A 16,573-nucleotide genomic window follows, 5' to 3' on the forward strand; every position below is an offset into this window, starting at 1 on the left:
GAGGTGATTCTTTGCTGTGTTAGTCAGGAAAACAAACACCCACTTCCTTTTTGCTGACCTTTTGCCCCTGTCAACTACTTCCTTTCCTCAAAATGTCCCATCCTGCTCAGTTTCCCATTTGGAATTAGGGAGCGCTCCGGTGCCTTTAAAACACACCTGTACGCACCTACTTGCTCTGACTAAAAGGCCAACGCTACTCAGAGGTGCACCTTGCTATAAATCCCACAGTAAAGCCTAAAGAGACAGTCCAAAGAACAAATTAAAGATAGTAAATTCCACAGTCATGATTAGCCAGAGAAACAGGAGGAAGCATCAAAACAAATAGGCTTTCTAGAAGTGGTTAGTTCAGGTCAGTGGAAAATTAGAGAAAGCTGTGCTCAACATTGAATTCATTACTTCTTCTATTAATGAGTACCTGTTTTTAAATGAACAGCTTAGGGCTGGGTGAGGCTGGCTAGCCTTCTGCCCATAAACAAGAACAACAACTGATAAAACATCTGAGGCGCAGGACGGGTGTTTCCAAGCCTCAGTCCAGACACAGGCAGTGAGAGTCCGTGATTCCCGCAAGGAAGGAAACCACACACTTGCAGCACCGTGCGTGCGAACACAGCCTAACCTCTGGGAGCTGCAATCAAGAGGAGCATGACAGGCCTCCGAGGGAAAAGCAGAAACCAAAGCTCAGGCCGCTGGAGCAACGGGGGAGGCAACCTAAGGGCTGTGAGGTTGAGCTGAGGGCTGGAATCCCATGTGGGTATCCCTTGGGAATTCTGTCTGAGGCTAAGCCCACCGTGATTTGCCGGAGAGCAGCAGCCCCAAAGCTGAGAGGCAAACAGAGATGCTGGAGATGACACAGCACTGGGTGGGAGATTGGGGGTGGGGGGGGTTGACAAGTGCAGCCCAGCCCAAATGGCCAGATCACATTCACACCTTTTTAACACCCCAGGCATGTAGCTAAGACACCAAAAATGCCACTCCTTAGGAATAAGGACCACACCTTAAAGTCAGATCAACTCTAGACCTGCCCTAACCTAGCCTAAAGCCAAGCTCTGACAAGATTCCCCAGAGGAGGCACAATTTGGGGGTTGGGGTCCTGCCAAGCTACAAGGCTTTCTCCACAGCTTCACCCCAACAAAGCACGCAACTGAGAATGCCCAAGTTCATTATGAACAACCAGTGTCGGAACTGCCTACTCCCACCAAAACCGGCCTGTTTTTCAAAAGAAATCAGAATTCAAAGTCACTCCAACATAAACAGGTTAACATGCAAAGAAGCAGAGAAGTATGGCCTTAGGCAGGAAACACAATTCTAAATGTGTGCTCACTTAAGAAAAGAGCTTGAAGATGCATGAGGTGAAAACTTACATCTGGGGCCAGCGCTGTGGCATAGCCGGTTAAGCCACCGCCTGCAGTGCTGGCATCCCATATGGGCACTAGTTAGAGTTCCGGATGCTCCACTTCCATTACAGCTCCCTGCTAATGTGCCTGGGAAAGCAGCGGAAGATGGCTCAAGTGCTTAGACCCCTGCACCCATGTGAGAGACCCAGAAGAAGCTCCTGGCTCCTTCAGACTGGCCCAGCTTCAGCTTGTCGCGTTTTGAGAAGTGAACCAGCGGGTGGAAACTCACTCGCTCGCTTGCTCTCTGTCTCTCTCTCTTTCTCTTTCTCTCTCTGCCTCGCCCTCTCTGTAACGCCATCTTTCAAATAAAATAAGTCAATCTTTAAAAAAAAATAAAACTGATACATCTGAAAGGAGAGAGACAAACCCACAGGTGTAGCTGATAGAACAAGCAGGCACACTATCAACAAGCAAATGGGTACGCCAGGCAACAGTATCAAGCCACAAGATTTAATTGGTGAGTAGAGAATATTCCACTCAATGACAGCAGCATTTACTGTTCTGAAATGCCCATGGAGAATTAGCTGAAATAAACACTATCTGGGCCATTACAAACACAAACAAAACAATACCTTAGCAATGTCAAAGAAGAGAAAACATATATATTCTCAGACCATAAATACAACTAAACTAGAAACCAAGAACAGAGGCATACTTGAAACATACATAAATCTGCCGGCGATGTGGCTCAATAGGCTAATCCTCCGCCTGCGGTGCCGGCACACCGGGTTCTAGTCCCGGTCAGGGCGCCGGATTCTGTCCCGGTTGCCCCTCTTCCAGGCCAGCTCTCTGCTGTGGCCAGGGAGTTCAGTGGAGGATGGCCCAAGTCCTTGGGTCCTGCACCAGCATGGAAGACCAGGAGAAGCACCTGGCTCCTGCCTTCGGATCAGCGCGGTGCCCCGGCCGCAGCGCGCCGGCCCCAGCGGCCATTGGGGGGTGAACCAACAGCAAAAAGAAGACCTTTCTCTCTCTGTCTCTCTCTCTCTCACTATCCACTCTGCCTGAAAAAAAAAAAAAAAAAAAAAAAAAAAGAAACATACATAAATATTTGAAAACCAGATAGTACGTATTTATGACTCCAAGAAGTCTCAAGGATCATTATTTTGAACTCAGTAAAAGTGAAAATGCAATATTATCAACACTTGTGGAACACACTTAAAGCACTGCCTCGAGAGACACTTACAATGTGAAATACTTACCTTTAGAAAAGAAAAGGTTAAATCATCTTCAAACCAAGATTTTTTTCTTGAGAAACGAGAGAGAGAAAAACAAATTAAACCCAAAGCAAGCAGGAGGAAGGAAATTAGATCAGAGCAGAAGCTGATGAAATAGAAAATTGGGAAACATCAGAGATAATCATGGAAATCAAACACTGGCGGGGCCGGCGCTGTGGCACAGAGGGTTAAAGTCCTGGCCTAAAGCGGTTAAAGTCCTGGCCTGAAGCACCGGCATCCCATATGGGCCCGGTTCTAGTCCCAGCTCCTCCTCTTCTGATCCAGCTCTCTGCTATGGCCAGAGAAGGCAGTGGGGGATGGCCCAAGTCCTTGGGCCCCTGCACCCATGTGGGAAACCTGGAGGAAGCTCCTGGCTCCTGCCCTGGGATTGGTGCAGCTCCAGCCGTTGCGGCCATCTGGAGAGTAAACCAGCGGATGGAAGACCTCTCTCTGTCTCTGCCTTTCTCTGTAACTCTGTCTTTCAAATAAATCTTTAAAAAAAAAAAATCAAACACTGGCTCCTTGAAAATATCAATAAAATCAGTAAAACTAGCAAAGTTTACAACGAAAATGAAAGACAAAATAACTAATATCAGGAATGAAAAAAAGTGTATCACTAGCAATCCCAAAGAGAGTAAACAATCAACAAGGGAATAGTGTGTGAACATCGCTATGCCTGTGCATTTGACAGTGTAGATGAGGATCACTTCCCTCACAGATACAAACCACCAAAACCTCAAGAAAAAAATAGATAACTTCAAAGAAGTTTTATATATGTATTTTATTTATTTGAAAGGCAGAGAGCCACAATGAGATCTCCCTTCCGCTAGTTCAGTGCACAAGTGTTCACAACACCTGGGCCGCACCAGATGAAAACCAAGAGCCAGCAGCTCAATGTGGGTCTCCCATATCACCTGCTGCCTCCCAAGGTGTGCATTACCAAGAAGCTGGAATCAGGAACGGAGCTGAGACTCTAACCCCAGCACTCCGATACGGGATGCAGGTGTCCCAACGGCATCTTAACAATGGTCAAAATACCCACCCACAAAATGGATAATTTTAATGGACCTATAACTACTAAAAATCAACTGGACCTTTATATAGCAAGAGTTACAAAATGAAGCTACAATTGGGGCCAGCGCTGTGGCACAGCGGGTTAACGCCCTGGCCTGAAGCGCCGGCATCCCATATGGGCGCTGGTTCTAGTCCCAGCTGCTCCTCCTCCGATCCAGCTCTCTGCTATGGCCTGGGAAAGCAGTAGAAGATGGCCCAACCACTGCACCCATGTGGGAGAGTCAGAAGAAACTCCTGGCTTCGGATCGGCGCAGCTCTGGCCGTTGCAACCATCTGGGGAGTAAGACAGCGGATGGAAGACCTCTTTCTGTCTCTACCTCTCTCTGTAACTCTGTCTTTCAAATAAATAAAATAAATCTTTAAAAAAAATGAAGCTACAATAAAAATTGGAATTCACAATAGCATCAAAAGTCAAAATACTTAAGATTAAATTAATGAAAGGTATGCAACTCTTTCTGTGTAAAAACTATAAGACATTGTTGAAGAAATGAGTGATAATCTAAGGAAGCATAGGGTATTCTATTCATTGATTCAGAAACCAAAGACGACATTCTCTCCGAGTCAGCCTTTAAATCTGATGCTTTACTAGGCAAAATTTCACCAGTCTTTTTTTCTCCCCGCTAAGGGTAGAAGTTGAATTGGCAATCTCAAAATGTATTTGGAAATTCAAAGGACTAAGGATAGCCTACACAATTTTGAAAGAAGCATAAAGCTGGAGGAGCTACAGTATCTAATTTTAAGGCAGCAATTAAGACAGTGGTGGTGCTGTGATGATGCATCTGTAGATCAGCACAGTGAACAGAGACCCCAGAAATACAAACACATCAAGTCAACAGGTTTTTGACATGGCCAATGGGATTCAAAGGGAGAAAGGGAGATCTTTTCCTCAAACGATGCTATAGGCATTGCTTATCCATGTTTGGGGTGGGTGGGGACGGTGGCAATGTGACCTTTCCATCATACCCCAGTCAAAAACCAATCTGCCATAGACCTAAGACCAACCTTCTCAAGATTGAACTTTGCAAATAAAAACTTCGAAGAAAATTGTGACTTTGAGATCAGCAGATTTTTTTTAGGCAGAAAAGCATGTATACCTTTAAAAGAACAGTAAACCGGACCTATTTCTTTGTGAATTTTTTTCTTAAAAATAAACAGGGAAGAAGTGGCTCCTTAGTACAGTCATTATTTCACATGGCATGGGTTTAAGTTTACTGTTGGCTGTGAACTCACTAACCTTTAAAATATTCTTTTTAAAGGAAGGAGAGGGGGACAGAGGTTAGGAGGGAGGGATTGAGGTAGGAAGGGAGTATCATTATGTTCTTAGAATTGTATCTACAAATCACATTTAATTTGTTAAAAAGTAATTAAAAATTAAATTAAATTTTTAAAGAGAGATGAGAAGAAAACATTTTTTAAAAAAGAAAAATTATTATTTTTAAAAGACATCATTTAGAAAATAAGACAAAGTGCAAGAAAATATTCTTAGTACGCACATTTGGCAAGAATCTAGAATATATGAATAGTTACAACCCAGTCACAAGACAAAAATAATGCACTGGCAATAACAATAATAGATTGACAAAAAGTGAAACACAAACAGATTCAAAGAACAGGATACACACTGGAAAATACTCAGCATCGTTTGTCACTAGGGAAATCCAAAGCAAAACCACAATGAGATACTGTTTCACACATGCATTTTATTGTGCATAAATCACTCATCAATGAGGCTGATTTTTTTAAAATGTGAAGTTTAAATCCTAGAAATGCAAGGTTTATAAAGATTATTTAAATTAATACCCTTGAAGAAATGAACTCTGAATCAGAAATACAGCCATGCTTCACTGGGGCTAAAAGATTTGTGACAATACAGACTTTTTGAAAGATGCATTTACAATTTAAAAATAATTTTTCATGCTATCTTTATTTTTTAAAGATCTATGTATTTATTTGAAAGGCAGAGTTACAGGGAGAGAGTGAGGGAGAGACAGAGAAAGAAATCTTCCATCCACTGGTTCACTCCAGAAATGGTCGCAACAGCTGGGACTGGGCCAGACAGAAACCGGGAGCCAGGAGCTTCTTTTTTGAGTCTGCCTCACGGGTGCAGGGGCCCAAGCACTTGGGCCATCTTCCTCTGCTTTCTCAGGCATATCAGCAGGGAGCTGGACTGGAAGTGGAACAGCCAGGACTTGCCCATATAGGATGTCACCCATGTGGGATGCCAGTGCTGCAAAAGGCAGCTTTGCCCGCTATGCCACAGCAGTGTCCCCACAAAAATACTTATTTAAAGAAGACCTAAAGTCTCCCAAGACTGAAACAAGTTTTGGACAGAAGTTGGCTTTTGAAGCAATTATTTTTCATACTATTTTTGAGAGTGTCCAGGAAGAAAACTCTGGGTCATATATCAAATAATACTTAAGTATATATTTGTATATTTTTTTTTTTGACAGGCAGAGTGGACAGTGAGAGAGAGAGAGAGAGAGAAAGGTCTTCCTTTGCCGTTGGTTCACCCTCCAATGGCCGCCGCTGCAGCCGGCGCACCGCGCTGATCCGATGGCAGGAGCCAGGATCCAGGTGCTTTTCCTGGTCTCCCATGGGGTGCAGGGCCCAAGCACCTGGGCCATCCTCCACTGCACTCCCTGGCCACAGCAGAGGGCTGGCCTGGAAGAGGGGCAACCGGGACAGAATCCGGCGCCCCAACCGGGACTAGAACCCGGTGTGCCGGCGCCGCTAGGCAGAGGATTAGCCTAGTGAGCCGCGGCGCCGGCCTTATATTTGTATATTTTAAGGGATTCTTTTAAATATCTCAAAGCATTCTAAGAATGTCTTAAAGAGATTTGAAAATAGTTCAAATTATTACTAACTTTCTAAAATTCCTCAGCGGTCATATTTTCTAATTTCTTTTAGTCCTAGACAAATATTTTTTTTTTCTTTGACAGGCAGAGTTAGACAGTGAGAGAGAGAGAGACAGAGAGAAAGGTTTTCCTTTTCCGTTGGTTCACCCTCCAAATGGCCACCGGCGCACTGTGCTGATCCGAAGCCAGGAGCCAGGTGCTTCCTCCTGGTCTCCCATGCGGGTGCAGTGCGCAAGCACTTGGGCCATCCTCCACTGCCTTCCCTGGCCACAGCAGAGAGCTGGACTGGAAAAGGGGCAACTGGGAAAGAATCTGGCGCCCCAACCGCGACTAGAACCCGGGGTGCCAGCGCCGCAGGCAGAGGATTAGCCTAGTGAGCTACAGCGCCGGCCCCAAATATTTCTTACTTCCGCTCTTCATCAGTGTATGTTTTCATAGTTATTTGTTTCCTTTTTTTTTTTTTTTTTTTTTGAGTTTAGAGTTTTATTTTATTTTATTTTATTTTTTAACTTTTATTTAATGAATATACGTTTCCAAAGTACGAATAATGGATTACTATGGCTTCCCCCCCATACCGTCCCTCCCACCCACAACCCTCCCCTTTCCCACTCCCTCTCCCCTTCCATTCACATCAAGATTCATTTTCGATTATCTTAATATACAGAAGATCAGCTTAGTATACATTAAGTAAGGATTTCAACAGTTTGCTCCCACACAGAAACATAAAGTGAAAAATAATAGATGATTTTTTTTAATGATGATGAAATCAGATCAGACCTATTGTCATGTTTAATCCCAGTGAGAGTCAAGTTGGGAGTTGATAGTTTCTTTTCTTTTTTTTTTTTTTTTTTTTTTTTTTTTTTTTTTTTTACAGAGGATCAGTTTAGTATGCATTAAGTAAAGATTTCAACAGTTTGCACCCCCATAGAAACACAAAGTGAAATATATTATTTGAGTACTCGTTATAGCATTAAATCTCAATGCACAGCACATTAAGGACAGAGATCCTACATGAGGAGTAAGTGCACAGTGACTCCTGTTGTTGACTTTACCAATTGACACTCCTGTCTATGGCATCAGTAATCTCCCTATGCTCCAGTCATGAGTTTCCAAGGCTATGGAAGCCCCTTGAGTTCTCCGACTCTTATCTTGTTTAGACAAGGTCATAGTCAAAGTGGAGGTTCTCTCCTCCCTTCAGAGAAAGGTACCTCCTTCTTTGAAGACCTGTTCTTTCCACTGAGATCTCACTCACAGAGATCTTTTGCCAGAGTGTCTTGGCTTTCCATGCCTGAAATACTCTCATGGGCTTTTCAGCCAGATCTGAATGCCTTTAGGGCTGATTCTGAGGCCAGAGTGCTATTTAGGGCATCTGCCATTCTATGAGTCTGCTGAGTATCTCACTTCCCATGTTGGATCACTCTCCCCTTTATTTATTCTATCGGTTAGTGTTAGCAGGTACTAGACTTGCTTATGTGCTCCCTTTGACTCTTAGTCCTTTCATTATGATCAATTGCGAACTGAAATTGATCACTTGGACTAGTGAGATGGCATTGGTACATGCCACCTTGATGGGATTGAATTGGAATCCCCTGGTATGTTTCTAACTCTACCATTTGGGGCAAGTCAGCTTGAGCGTGTCCCAAATTATATATCTCTTCCCTCTCTTATTCCTACTCTTATGTTTAACAGGGATCACATTTCAGTTAAATTTCAACACTTAAGAATAACTGTGTATTAATTACAGAATTAAATCAGTCATATTAAGTAGAACAGACAAAAAAACTACTAAGAGGGATAATGTATTAAGTTGTTCATTAACAGTCAGGGCTATGCTGATCAAGTCACCGTTTCCCATAGTGTCCCTTTCACTTCAACAAGTTTCCTTTTTGGTGTTCAGTCAGTTGTCACCGATCAGGGAGAACATATGGTATTTGTCCCTTTGGGACTGGCTTATTTCACTCAGCATGATGTGTTCCAGATTCCTCCATTTTGTTGCTAATGACTGGATTTCGTTGTTTCTTACTGCAGTATAGTATTCTAAAGAGTACATATCCCATAATTTCTTTATCCAGTCTACCGTTGATGGGCATTTAGGTAGGTTACTAGAACTAACTCTCATAGTTATTTGTTTCCATAGAAAGCAAATTGAAGTGAGGAATGGAGGCTGGTGTTGTGGTGTAACAGGTCACCACTTACCGTCCCGTGTGAGTCCTGGCTGCTCCACTTTTCATCCAGCTCCCTGCTAATTCACCTGGGAAAGCAATGGAAAATGGCCCAAGTGCTTGGGCTCCTGCCACCCACAAGGGGGACCCAGATGCAGTTCCTGGCTCCTGGCTTGGTCCAGCCCAGCCCTGGCTGTTGCAGCCATTTGGGGAGTGAACCAGTGGATGGAAGATTGATCTCTCTCTCTACCTCTATTTCTATCTCTCTCTCTCTTTCTGTAACTCTGCCTTTCAAATAAATCCATAAATCTTTCAAATTAAAATAAAATAGTCTTGACCAGCCCAGCTGAAGCAGTGACTATGCTGGTATGACAAACGGCTGTGACTGTTGGTTGTTTCCAGTTCCACTCATCTGATCATGCTGTCTTCTGCTTCTGTGTTTCTTTCCTATTTCTCACCAGAAATTTAATACCTTGGTAGGGGAAAAAGGAGCTCAGCTGAGCGGAGGGCAGAAACAGAGAATCGCGATCGCCCGCGCTTTAGTTCGAAACCCCAAGATTCTGATCTTGGATGAGGCCACGTCTGCTCTGGATACAGAGAGTGAAGCCGTCGTTCAAGCTGCACTGGAGAAGGTAGGCAGACAAGAGCACTTCCAATGTGCATATTCCTGGTTCGCTGTTGTTAAATACAGGCAGCTTGGCTGTCCGGTGGCTCACGTGATGAGCTCAGAACCCTCTTAAAGATGCAGGGTGATCAGCCTTGTAAGAACTTAAATGATGGCCTAGAAACATGGCCTGGAGGGAAGAAGAAGATGCTGTAGTTCTGGCTGAAAATGCATCTCTGAGGCTGCCGTGCCAGGAAGCATCCTGCTCAGCCCTCCCTCCCGACAGGTGCACCCCCTTCCTACCACCCCAAAGCAATCCCAGTACCACCGGCGCCACTGTAACCACATCAAGCTGAGGGCTCTTCCCTACTCACCCTTGTGATGCTCAGCTCTGCCCAGTTTTCTTCTTTCGGGCCACAAATGGAGAAGCTCTATGCTTGAGCCACCCCGTCCAGCACCCCGGGCCCTTCAACCCTCACACCAACCTCCTGTACATGCTTCCCAGTCCCAAGACCGCTAGGGCCCCGCACCAAATTACACTGCATCTGGAAGGCAGGTTGAAAAACCATTGAGTAGCTTTCTCCAAGGTCAAATCCTCTTTTAAATCACAGCCTTCAGACCCCTCCGAAGGCGTCAGTGGTGCAGGGTACTTTGTGTTTGCTTGGAAATGCATGAAGTGCAGGCTTCTGGTTTTAAATACTGATGTTATAGGACCAGCCATGGCACCTGGCAGCCAGAATGTCCGCTGCTTATTTAAAAATCTATTACTTACTCGAACATCAGATGGGGTAAGGTTCTCTCCTTGTTTTGCCCCCATAATGAGAGTGGCATATGGTATTTGCACGGTATGAAAATATGTGTCGATCTGGAAACTTTGCCAACTTCATTCATCTTGGTAGAGAAGAAACACGAGCAGAGTTAATGTTTTATTCATTTTTTAGTAGTTGGTAACTAGAACAGGGATCTTTATTTAGAATTCACTTTATTTAGAATTCACTTTATTTAGAATTTTTTTAAAGATTTATTTATTTGAAAGGCAGAGAGAGAGAGAGAGAGAGAGCATTTCCATCTGCTGGTTCAGTCCCCAAATGGCCGCAATGACCAGGGCTAAGCCAGGCCAAAGTCAGATCCAAGAGCTGCTTCTGCGTCTCCTGCATAGGTGCAGGGGCCCAAGTACTTGAGTCATCTTCTGCTGCTGTCCCAGGCTCATTAGTAGGGAGCTGGATCAGAAGCAGAGCAATCAGGACACGAGCCCACGCCATATGGGATGTGTCACAGGCGACAGTGTTACCCACTACGCCACAACACTGGCCCCAATATTTTTTATAATGGTGACACGTAATTACTTAAGGCTTGAAGACACTAAAATTACCCTTAACAAACTTAAGTTAGATAGCTTTTTTTGTAATGTGTTGTAATGGGCTCTCAGATGGTTTAGAGGTTAAATGTGCCTATTGTCTTTTCATCCAGTATGTTAAGGACTTGGGGCAATCAAAATTAGTCCCAATTTTTAAAGTAAACAATTGCTTGTCGACATGAAAAACTCCCGAAGATTTCTGTTTCCTACTGGTTAAAGTGAAATTTCTATTATAAGTAAGAAGAAAAGAATGCAGCAAAGAGTTTGTGAGCTGTGAGTCCAGGGACATCAACTAGGCGTTGCCAGTGAACAGAGGTGAAGACGGCCATAGCTGAAAATACTGGTGTGTGCCACATCACAACAGGGATGTGTTCTGAGAAGTGTGTCACTAGGCAAACACCACAGCATGCATTCACACAAACCTACGGGGTGGAGCCTCCTGCACACCTAGGCAGTATGGTATAGCTTCCCGCTCCTATGCTACAATCCTGGACAGCAGGTTACTGTCTTGGGTGGTCTAGGCTATTGTGACACAGTGGTAAGTCTTTGTGTATCTATAAATTTATCTGAACAGCAAAAATACAGCATGTAAACAAAAGAGGGCGCACCTGTGCAGGGCACTTACCATGCCGGAAGAGTTCAGGAGTGAATGGGAAGTGTGTGTGAGGGCCCGGGACAAGACTGCATGGGAGTAGAGGCTGTAAACTCTGGACGGTTAGGCTATACTGAAGTTCTCAAAAATATAAGAAATATTTCTAACTTCTTTACCCAATAAACTTTTTTTTTAACTTTTTGACCTTTTAGTAATAACACTAAGCTTAGAACACAAACACATTGTATAGTTGCACAAATATATTCTTTTGGGGTGGACATTGTGGCAGAGCAGGTTAAGCCACTGCTTGGGATCAGAGTACCTGGGATGGAGTCCGACCTCTGGCTTCCAGTCTAGCTTCCTGCTAATGTGCCTGGGAGGCAGAGGATGTCGGCCCCAGGGCTTGGATTTCTGCCATCCACGTGGGAAACCTGGACCGAGTTCCAGGCTCCTGGCTTCAGGGTGAACCAGCAGATGGAAAATCTGTCACTCTGTATTTCAAATAAATAAAATATTTTAAATTTTTCTTTCTTTATATCCTTATTCTACAAGCTCTTTTCTGATTTTTTTTTAACTTTTAATCTTTTTTATTCAAAACTAAGACACACACAGTAGGCTAGGCACCCACAGGGTCAGGATCATCGATGTTACTGTCTTCCACCTTTGCAGTGTGTCCACTGGGCGCTTGCAGGGGCTGTCATCTGCGGTGACCGAGCCTTCACTTGGATGCTCCCTGAAGGACCTTGTGCATGGCTGCAAACGGGGATGCTTCCGAGACCTGCAGTGCTCTTCTCTGAACTTCCTGATTTAGGATTTCTACAAGCTAGTTTCACATCACTAGTTTTCAGCAGGAGGTCCAGGGAGACTGGGTAAGGCTGAGTGCTGTACGGTGGGAGCTTCCACTGGCTCTGGGGTTTGGCCCTGGCGCCCATGCAGCGGGCTTGCGAGCTCTCCCAGGAGCCGGAGGCACAGCGGTGTGCACCTGCGGCCCGCTCTGGCTCTGTAATAGGACCTGGATTGGAGGTGTTCAAAGTGGGCCGAAAACCTCAGGAGGGATCTTTAGGAAGGCAGGTCCAGCCCCAGCACCTCCGTGGGGAACCTCTCCACAGCCGTATTCCTGGTCACGAGGAAAGGGGCCCCATCAGAGTTCTGTCGCGTGAAGATGCAGAGACACTTTGTGGCAGCCTCGGCAGGCAGGATTTTACAGTCTCTGTCCTCTCTCGCCATGGGGCACCTTGCAGGTAGGTAGGTATCTGAGACCCCGTCCGTTATAGTCATTCTACTTAGAAAACTGAACAGGAAAATTCACGCGTGGCATTAAACGGCAGACTATTTTATTAAATTAACTGCCCGAGTCAGAGCAAGGCTAATTTTTACATGAACACACATTTCGTTATGTCCATATCATTTCAATGTCATACTCAGAATTGGGGATTTCAGGAAACCCCTCGAGCTGTTAGCAGCCACACTGTGACAGCTGGGAGCGGAAAGGGAATCCCTCCAAGGGGGTTCCCGGCTGCAATCAAAGCCAGCCGAGCAAAGGTTGCGAAGGCACAGACTTCTGGAGCCTGCAGGATCAAGCTGACGACTGGCTGCAAGGCTCGGGCTTAAATGCTAAGGCACCAGCTCCCTTTACGGTACTGCTTCTCTACCTTTGACAGATTAAGGCTCCTTGAGAATCTGGTTGAGAAAGAGAAAAAAAAATAAACCGCTAAACTCTTGAGGAAAACGTACGGTAATCTTGTATAAAAAGACTGACAGGTACTATTGAAGAGCTCCTGGACCCCAAAGCCATTATTTTAGACATTAGAGAGATAAGCAGCTGGTCTCACAAGGACCCTTCCTTATCGTCCTGCTACCCAGGTCGGCACACTGAGGCCCAAACAGGTGAAGGAACGGCAGGGCAACGGTGAAGCCAGAAGCCAAGCAAACACAGTCAGCCTTTGCCTCATTTGTGTCATCTCCATGCTGTGCTGTACCCGCTCAAAATAGCACATCTGGGAGGAGATGGAGGGGACGCTGAATCCGATCAAGCTTAAGAACCAGCCCCTTATTAAACCTGCTCCAGAAATTCCACTTTGCGGTGTACACCAAAAATCATGTAGAAATAAATTGAAATCATTATTGCTCAGTAGAACATTTCAAAGTCTTAGGAAATGCGGTAAAATATTTTTTCATGATATGGATAAATTTCTTGGTGATTTGGGTACATTTAAATTATCTCTCAGCCTTACTCTCTCCCACCACCAAAGAAAACACTTAGCGAATATATTGATTTTCCTAATTCTTACTGAATAAGACATCTCTTATGTATTACTTATTGGTCAGCATTCTGGGTTGGGTAATGAGTTAATTATCGTAGCATTCTTCTTCCCCAACATCTGCTCCATCATTTTTGTTGTGTTGTACATTTCTTTACAAATACACGAATGATTAGCTTGTTAATAAAGTGAGGGGGAGAAGGTATTAAATGATGATAAATAATTTTATGCTAACTCCAGTGGTTAACTTCTTTGTGAACTTACCCAGAAGTGAGAATGAAGATATTTCAAGACACAAAGAGAAATGTCTCTAGGACACTATGTGATGTTGCTAATTAGATTGTACATGGCCTCGGTGAAGAGTTTAGACAGATTGTGAATGTATTTTCCTGTCCAAAGGGTCTTAACCTAAGCATATATTTGAGTGGATTCCTGCATGTTGAGAGGAGGGAGGGGAGGAGAAGGTGAGTCACGCATTGCTCATGGCTTCTAAGTGTTGATATTTGGCTTTTTGTCGCTTAATCTGACACAACACAGAGCTGGGCAAGACAGGAGGGCCAGCCTGACAGTAATCCCACACTGTGCAGCCGCGGAACCAGGGTTGACCCAAAAGAACACTGAGCCAATTGACTTTCAACATCTTAGGGAGGTAGTTAAGAAACCAAAACCCTGGATTCCCCCTTTGAACCAGCCTAGCAACCTCCTTACAGGAGATGGCCAGTGAGAGTCCAACAGCCTACAGGGGAGGAATCACTAAAAGAGCAGGAAGGACCAGACCTCAAATCTCCTGACAATGCAAATAAAACAGAAGCCCATTCACCTGGATGTCTTTTAAAATATATATCCAATTCCCACGTGCGCTTTCATTTCATGATGAGATCAAGATGTTCAACCTGACTTGGACATCATACAATGCATACAGGCATCAGAGCAGCATGTATGGTTCTTGCATGGCCACTAATTAAAAAAAAAATAGGTGAACAAGGCCCCAAGTCCAGCTGAAGCAACCTGCTCAGAGGCAGTGTGTGGGAAGCTGTGCTCTGCTCATTTTCCCACACTAAACCTGCACCCGGCACACTGGAGTCTCTGCGTCTCCTGCTTCTCCAGGGAGTTCATTACTACTGTTCACGGTCCAGGCAGCGAAACGCAGGCCCCTTCATGCTCACGGCTCTGGCTCATGTTGCTTTCCCTTCCTGCTGCTCACCTTCTTTCAGAGCCCACGGCCATCGCTGGTGAGACTACAGGTGCTGTCCTCAGCAGTGAGGGAATCGCCTGGTGATTTATGGCTGTGCGTGGAATTGTGAAGTCATCTGAGAACTGTCAACCAAGTGTCAAGTAGAGACCTACCTTCCTGCTGACCTTTGTTCGGGCAAATACCTAATTGTTTGGCTTGTAGCTTTGTGTAATCTGTGAAGCAGAAGAGGAGATACCAGGGCATTCCTTCAGAATTGTACTTTCTGTAAGAAGTAAGAGCAACAAAGGCATTTGAAACCCAACCTGCGTCCCCTGGGAAAACAGTGGAGGATTCCTGCACTGTCTCCCTTATCTTTACAGTAATTCCTAAGCACATAGTGTCTGGATCCATATGTTGAGAGCCCCTGGTTGCCAAAATCTCTCCAATATTTTACAGCCTGGAATAGCAACTGTTGAGTGTTTTTTTTTTTTTTTGGTTTTTTGTTTGTTTGTTTTTGGTTTGTTTGTTTGTTTTTTGGTTGATTACTATTGCTATGAGAGCAGCCTTAGATCACATTTAGAATCTAGAAGGGATGCTTTTCTTTTTCTAAAAAAAAAAAAAAAAAAAAGATTTATTTATATATTTATTTGAAAGTCAGAGTTACACAGAAGAGAAGGAGACAGAGAGAGAGAGAGAGAGAGAGAGAAAGGTCTTCCATTCGCTGGTTCACTCCCCAATCAGTCGCAACAGCCGGAGCTGCGCTGATCTGAAGGCAGGAGCCAGGAGCTTCTGCCGGGTATCCCAAGTGGGGTGCAAAGGCCCAAGCACTTGGGCCATCTTCTGTTGCTTTCCCAGGCCACAGCAGAGAGCTGGATCAGAAGTAGAGCAGCCGGGACTGGAACCGACACCCATATGGGATGCCAGCACTACAGGTGGCGGCTTTACCCTCTTCGCTACAGCACCAGCTCCTAGAAGGGATGTTTTTCTATGCAATTCATAGTACTTTGAGTATGAACAGAAAATGTAGGCCCACTGTAGAGACCTCTGAAGCATGGTCTTTCCCTTCCAAATTATGAGATGGTTCTGTGATCTATTTGATATACTCAGATACATTATATATATACTTGCTGTAATAAATTAACTGTGACATACTTTAACCCAATGCTTGTAGTTTAGACTAGAGTGTGGCAGAGTGGAGAGATTACAGAGACACAGATGGCTTCTGTCCCGCTTGGACACTAATGGTCTCCGTCACAACTGTAGAAACTGTCTTCAGGTGTCAGACAAGAGGGGCAGGTGGGTTGTGGCACAATGGCTAGGGGTAACTTGGGACACCCACATCCAATGTGTTAAGTACTGGCTTGTGTTCCACCTGCTCTGCTTCTGACCCAGCTTCCTGCTAATGCACCGGGGAATGCAGCAGATGGTAGCCCAAGTACTTGTGTCCCTGGCACCCACCTGGGAGATGTGGATGGAGTTGCAAGTGTCTGACTTTACTAGACCCAGACTTGGCAGTTGCAGTCATTTGAGCAGTGAACCAGCAAGCGGAAGATGTCTCTCTGTGTCTCCATCTGTCTCTATCACTCTGCCTTTCAAATAAATAAATCTCTTTTAAAAAGGTTTGAGACAGCAGCAAGCACATATGCAAAATAAGTAAACCTGTTGTCTATGTAATGCCTAATAAAAAAGCATGTGTGTGTGTAGACAGATAGATATACATATACATGTATATATATATATATATAAACACCTGTGAAGTGAGTCCCCTGTGAGGGAGAGAAGGTCTAGAATATTATAAACCTGCATCAGGAAACCGTGTGATTCTGATTCTATGAACAAAAGGATCACACAATCACAATTTTCAGGCCTTTTCTTGTTCTAACCTC

General features: G+C 44.5%; 1 protein-coding gene across 1 annotated transcript in view; it reads left to right on the forward strand.

Moving 5' to 3' along the window:
- Window positions 1-16,573, forward strand: part of ABCB5 (ATP binding cassette subfamily B member 5) — a 122,065-nt gene that overhangs the window by 33,726 nt on the left and 71,766 nt on the right. Inside the window, exon 14 of the mRNA XM_051852797.2 lies at window positions 9,161-9,331. Coding sequence (XP_051708757.2) covers window positions 9,161-9,331 — 171 coding nt within the window. The remainder of the gene's footprint in view (window positions 1-9,160; window positions 9,332-16,573) is intronic.

The sequence above is a fragment of the Oryctolagus cuniculus genome, chromosome 16, assembly GCF_964237555.1.
Source record: "Oryctolagus cuniculus chromosome 16, mOryCun1.1, whole genome shotgun sequence".
NCBI lineage: Eukaryota > Metazoa > Chordata > Mammalia > Lagomorpha > Leporidae > Oryctolagus > Oryctolagus cuniculus.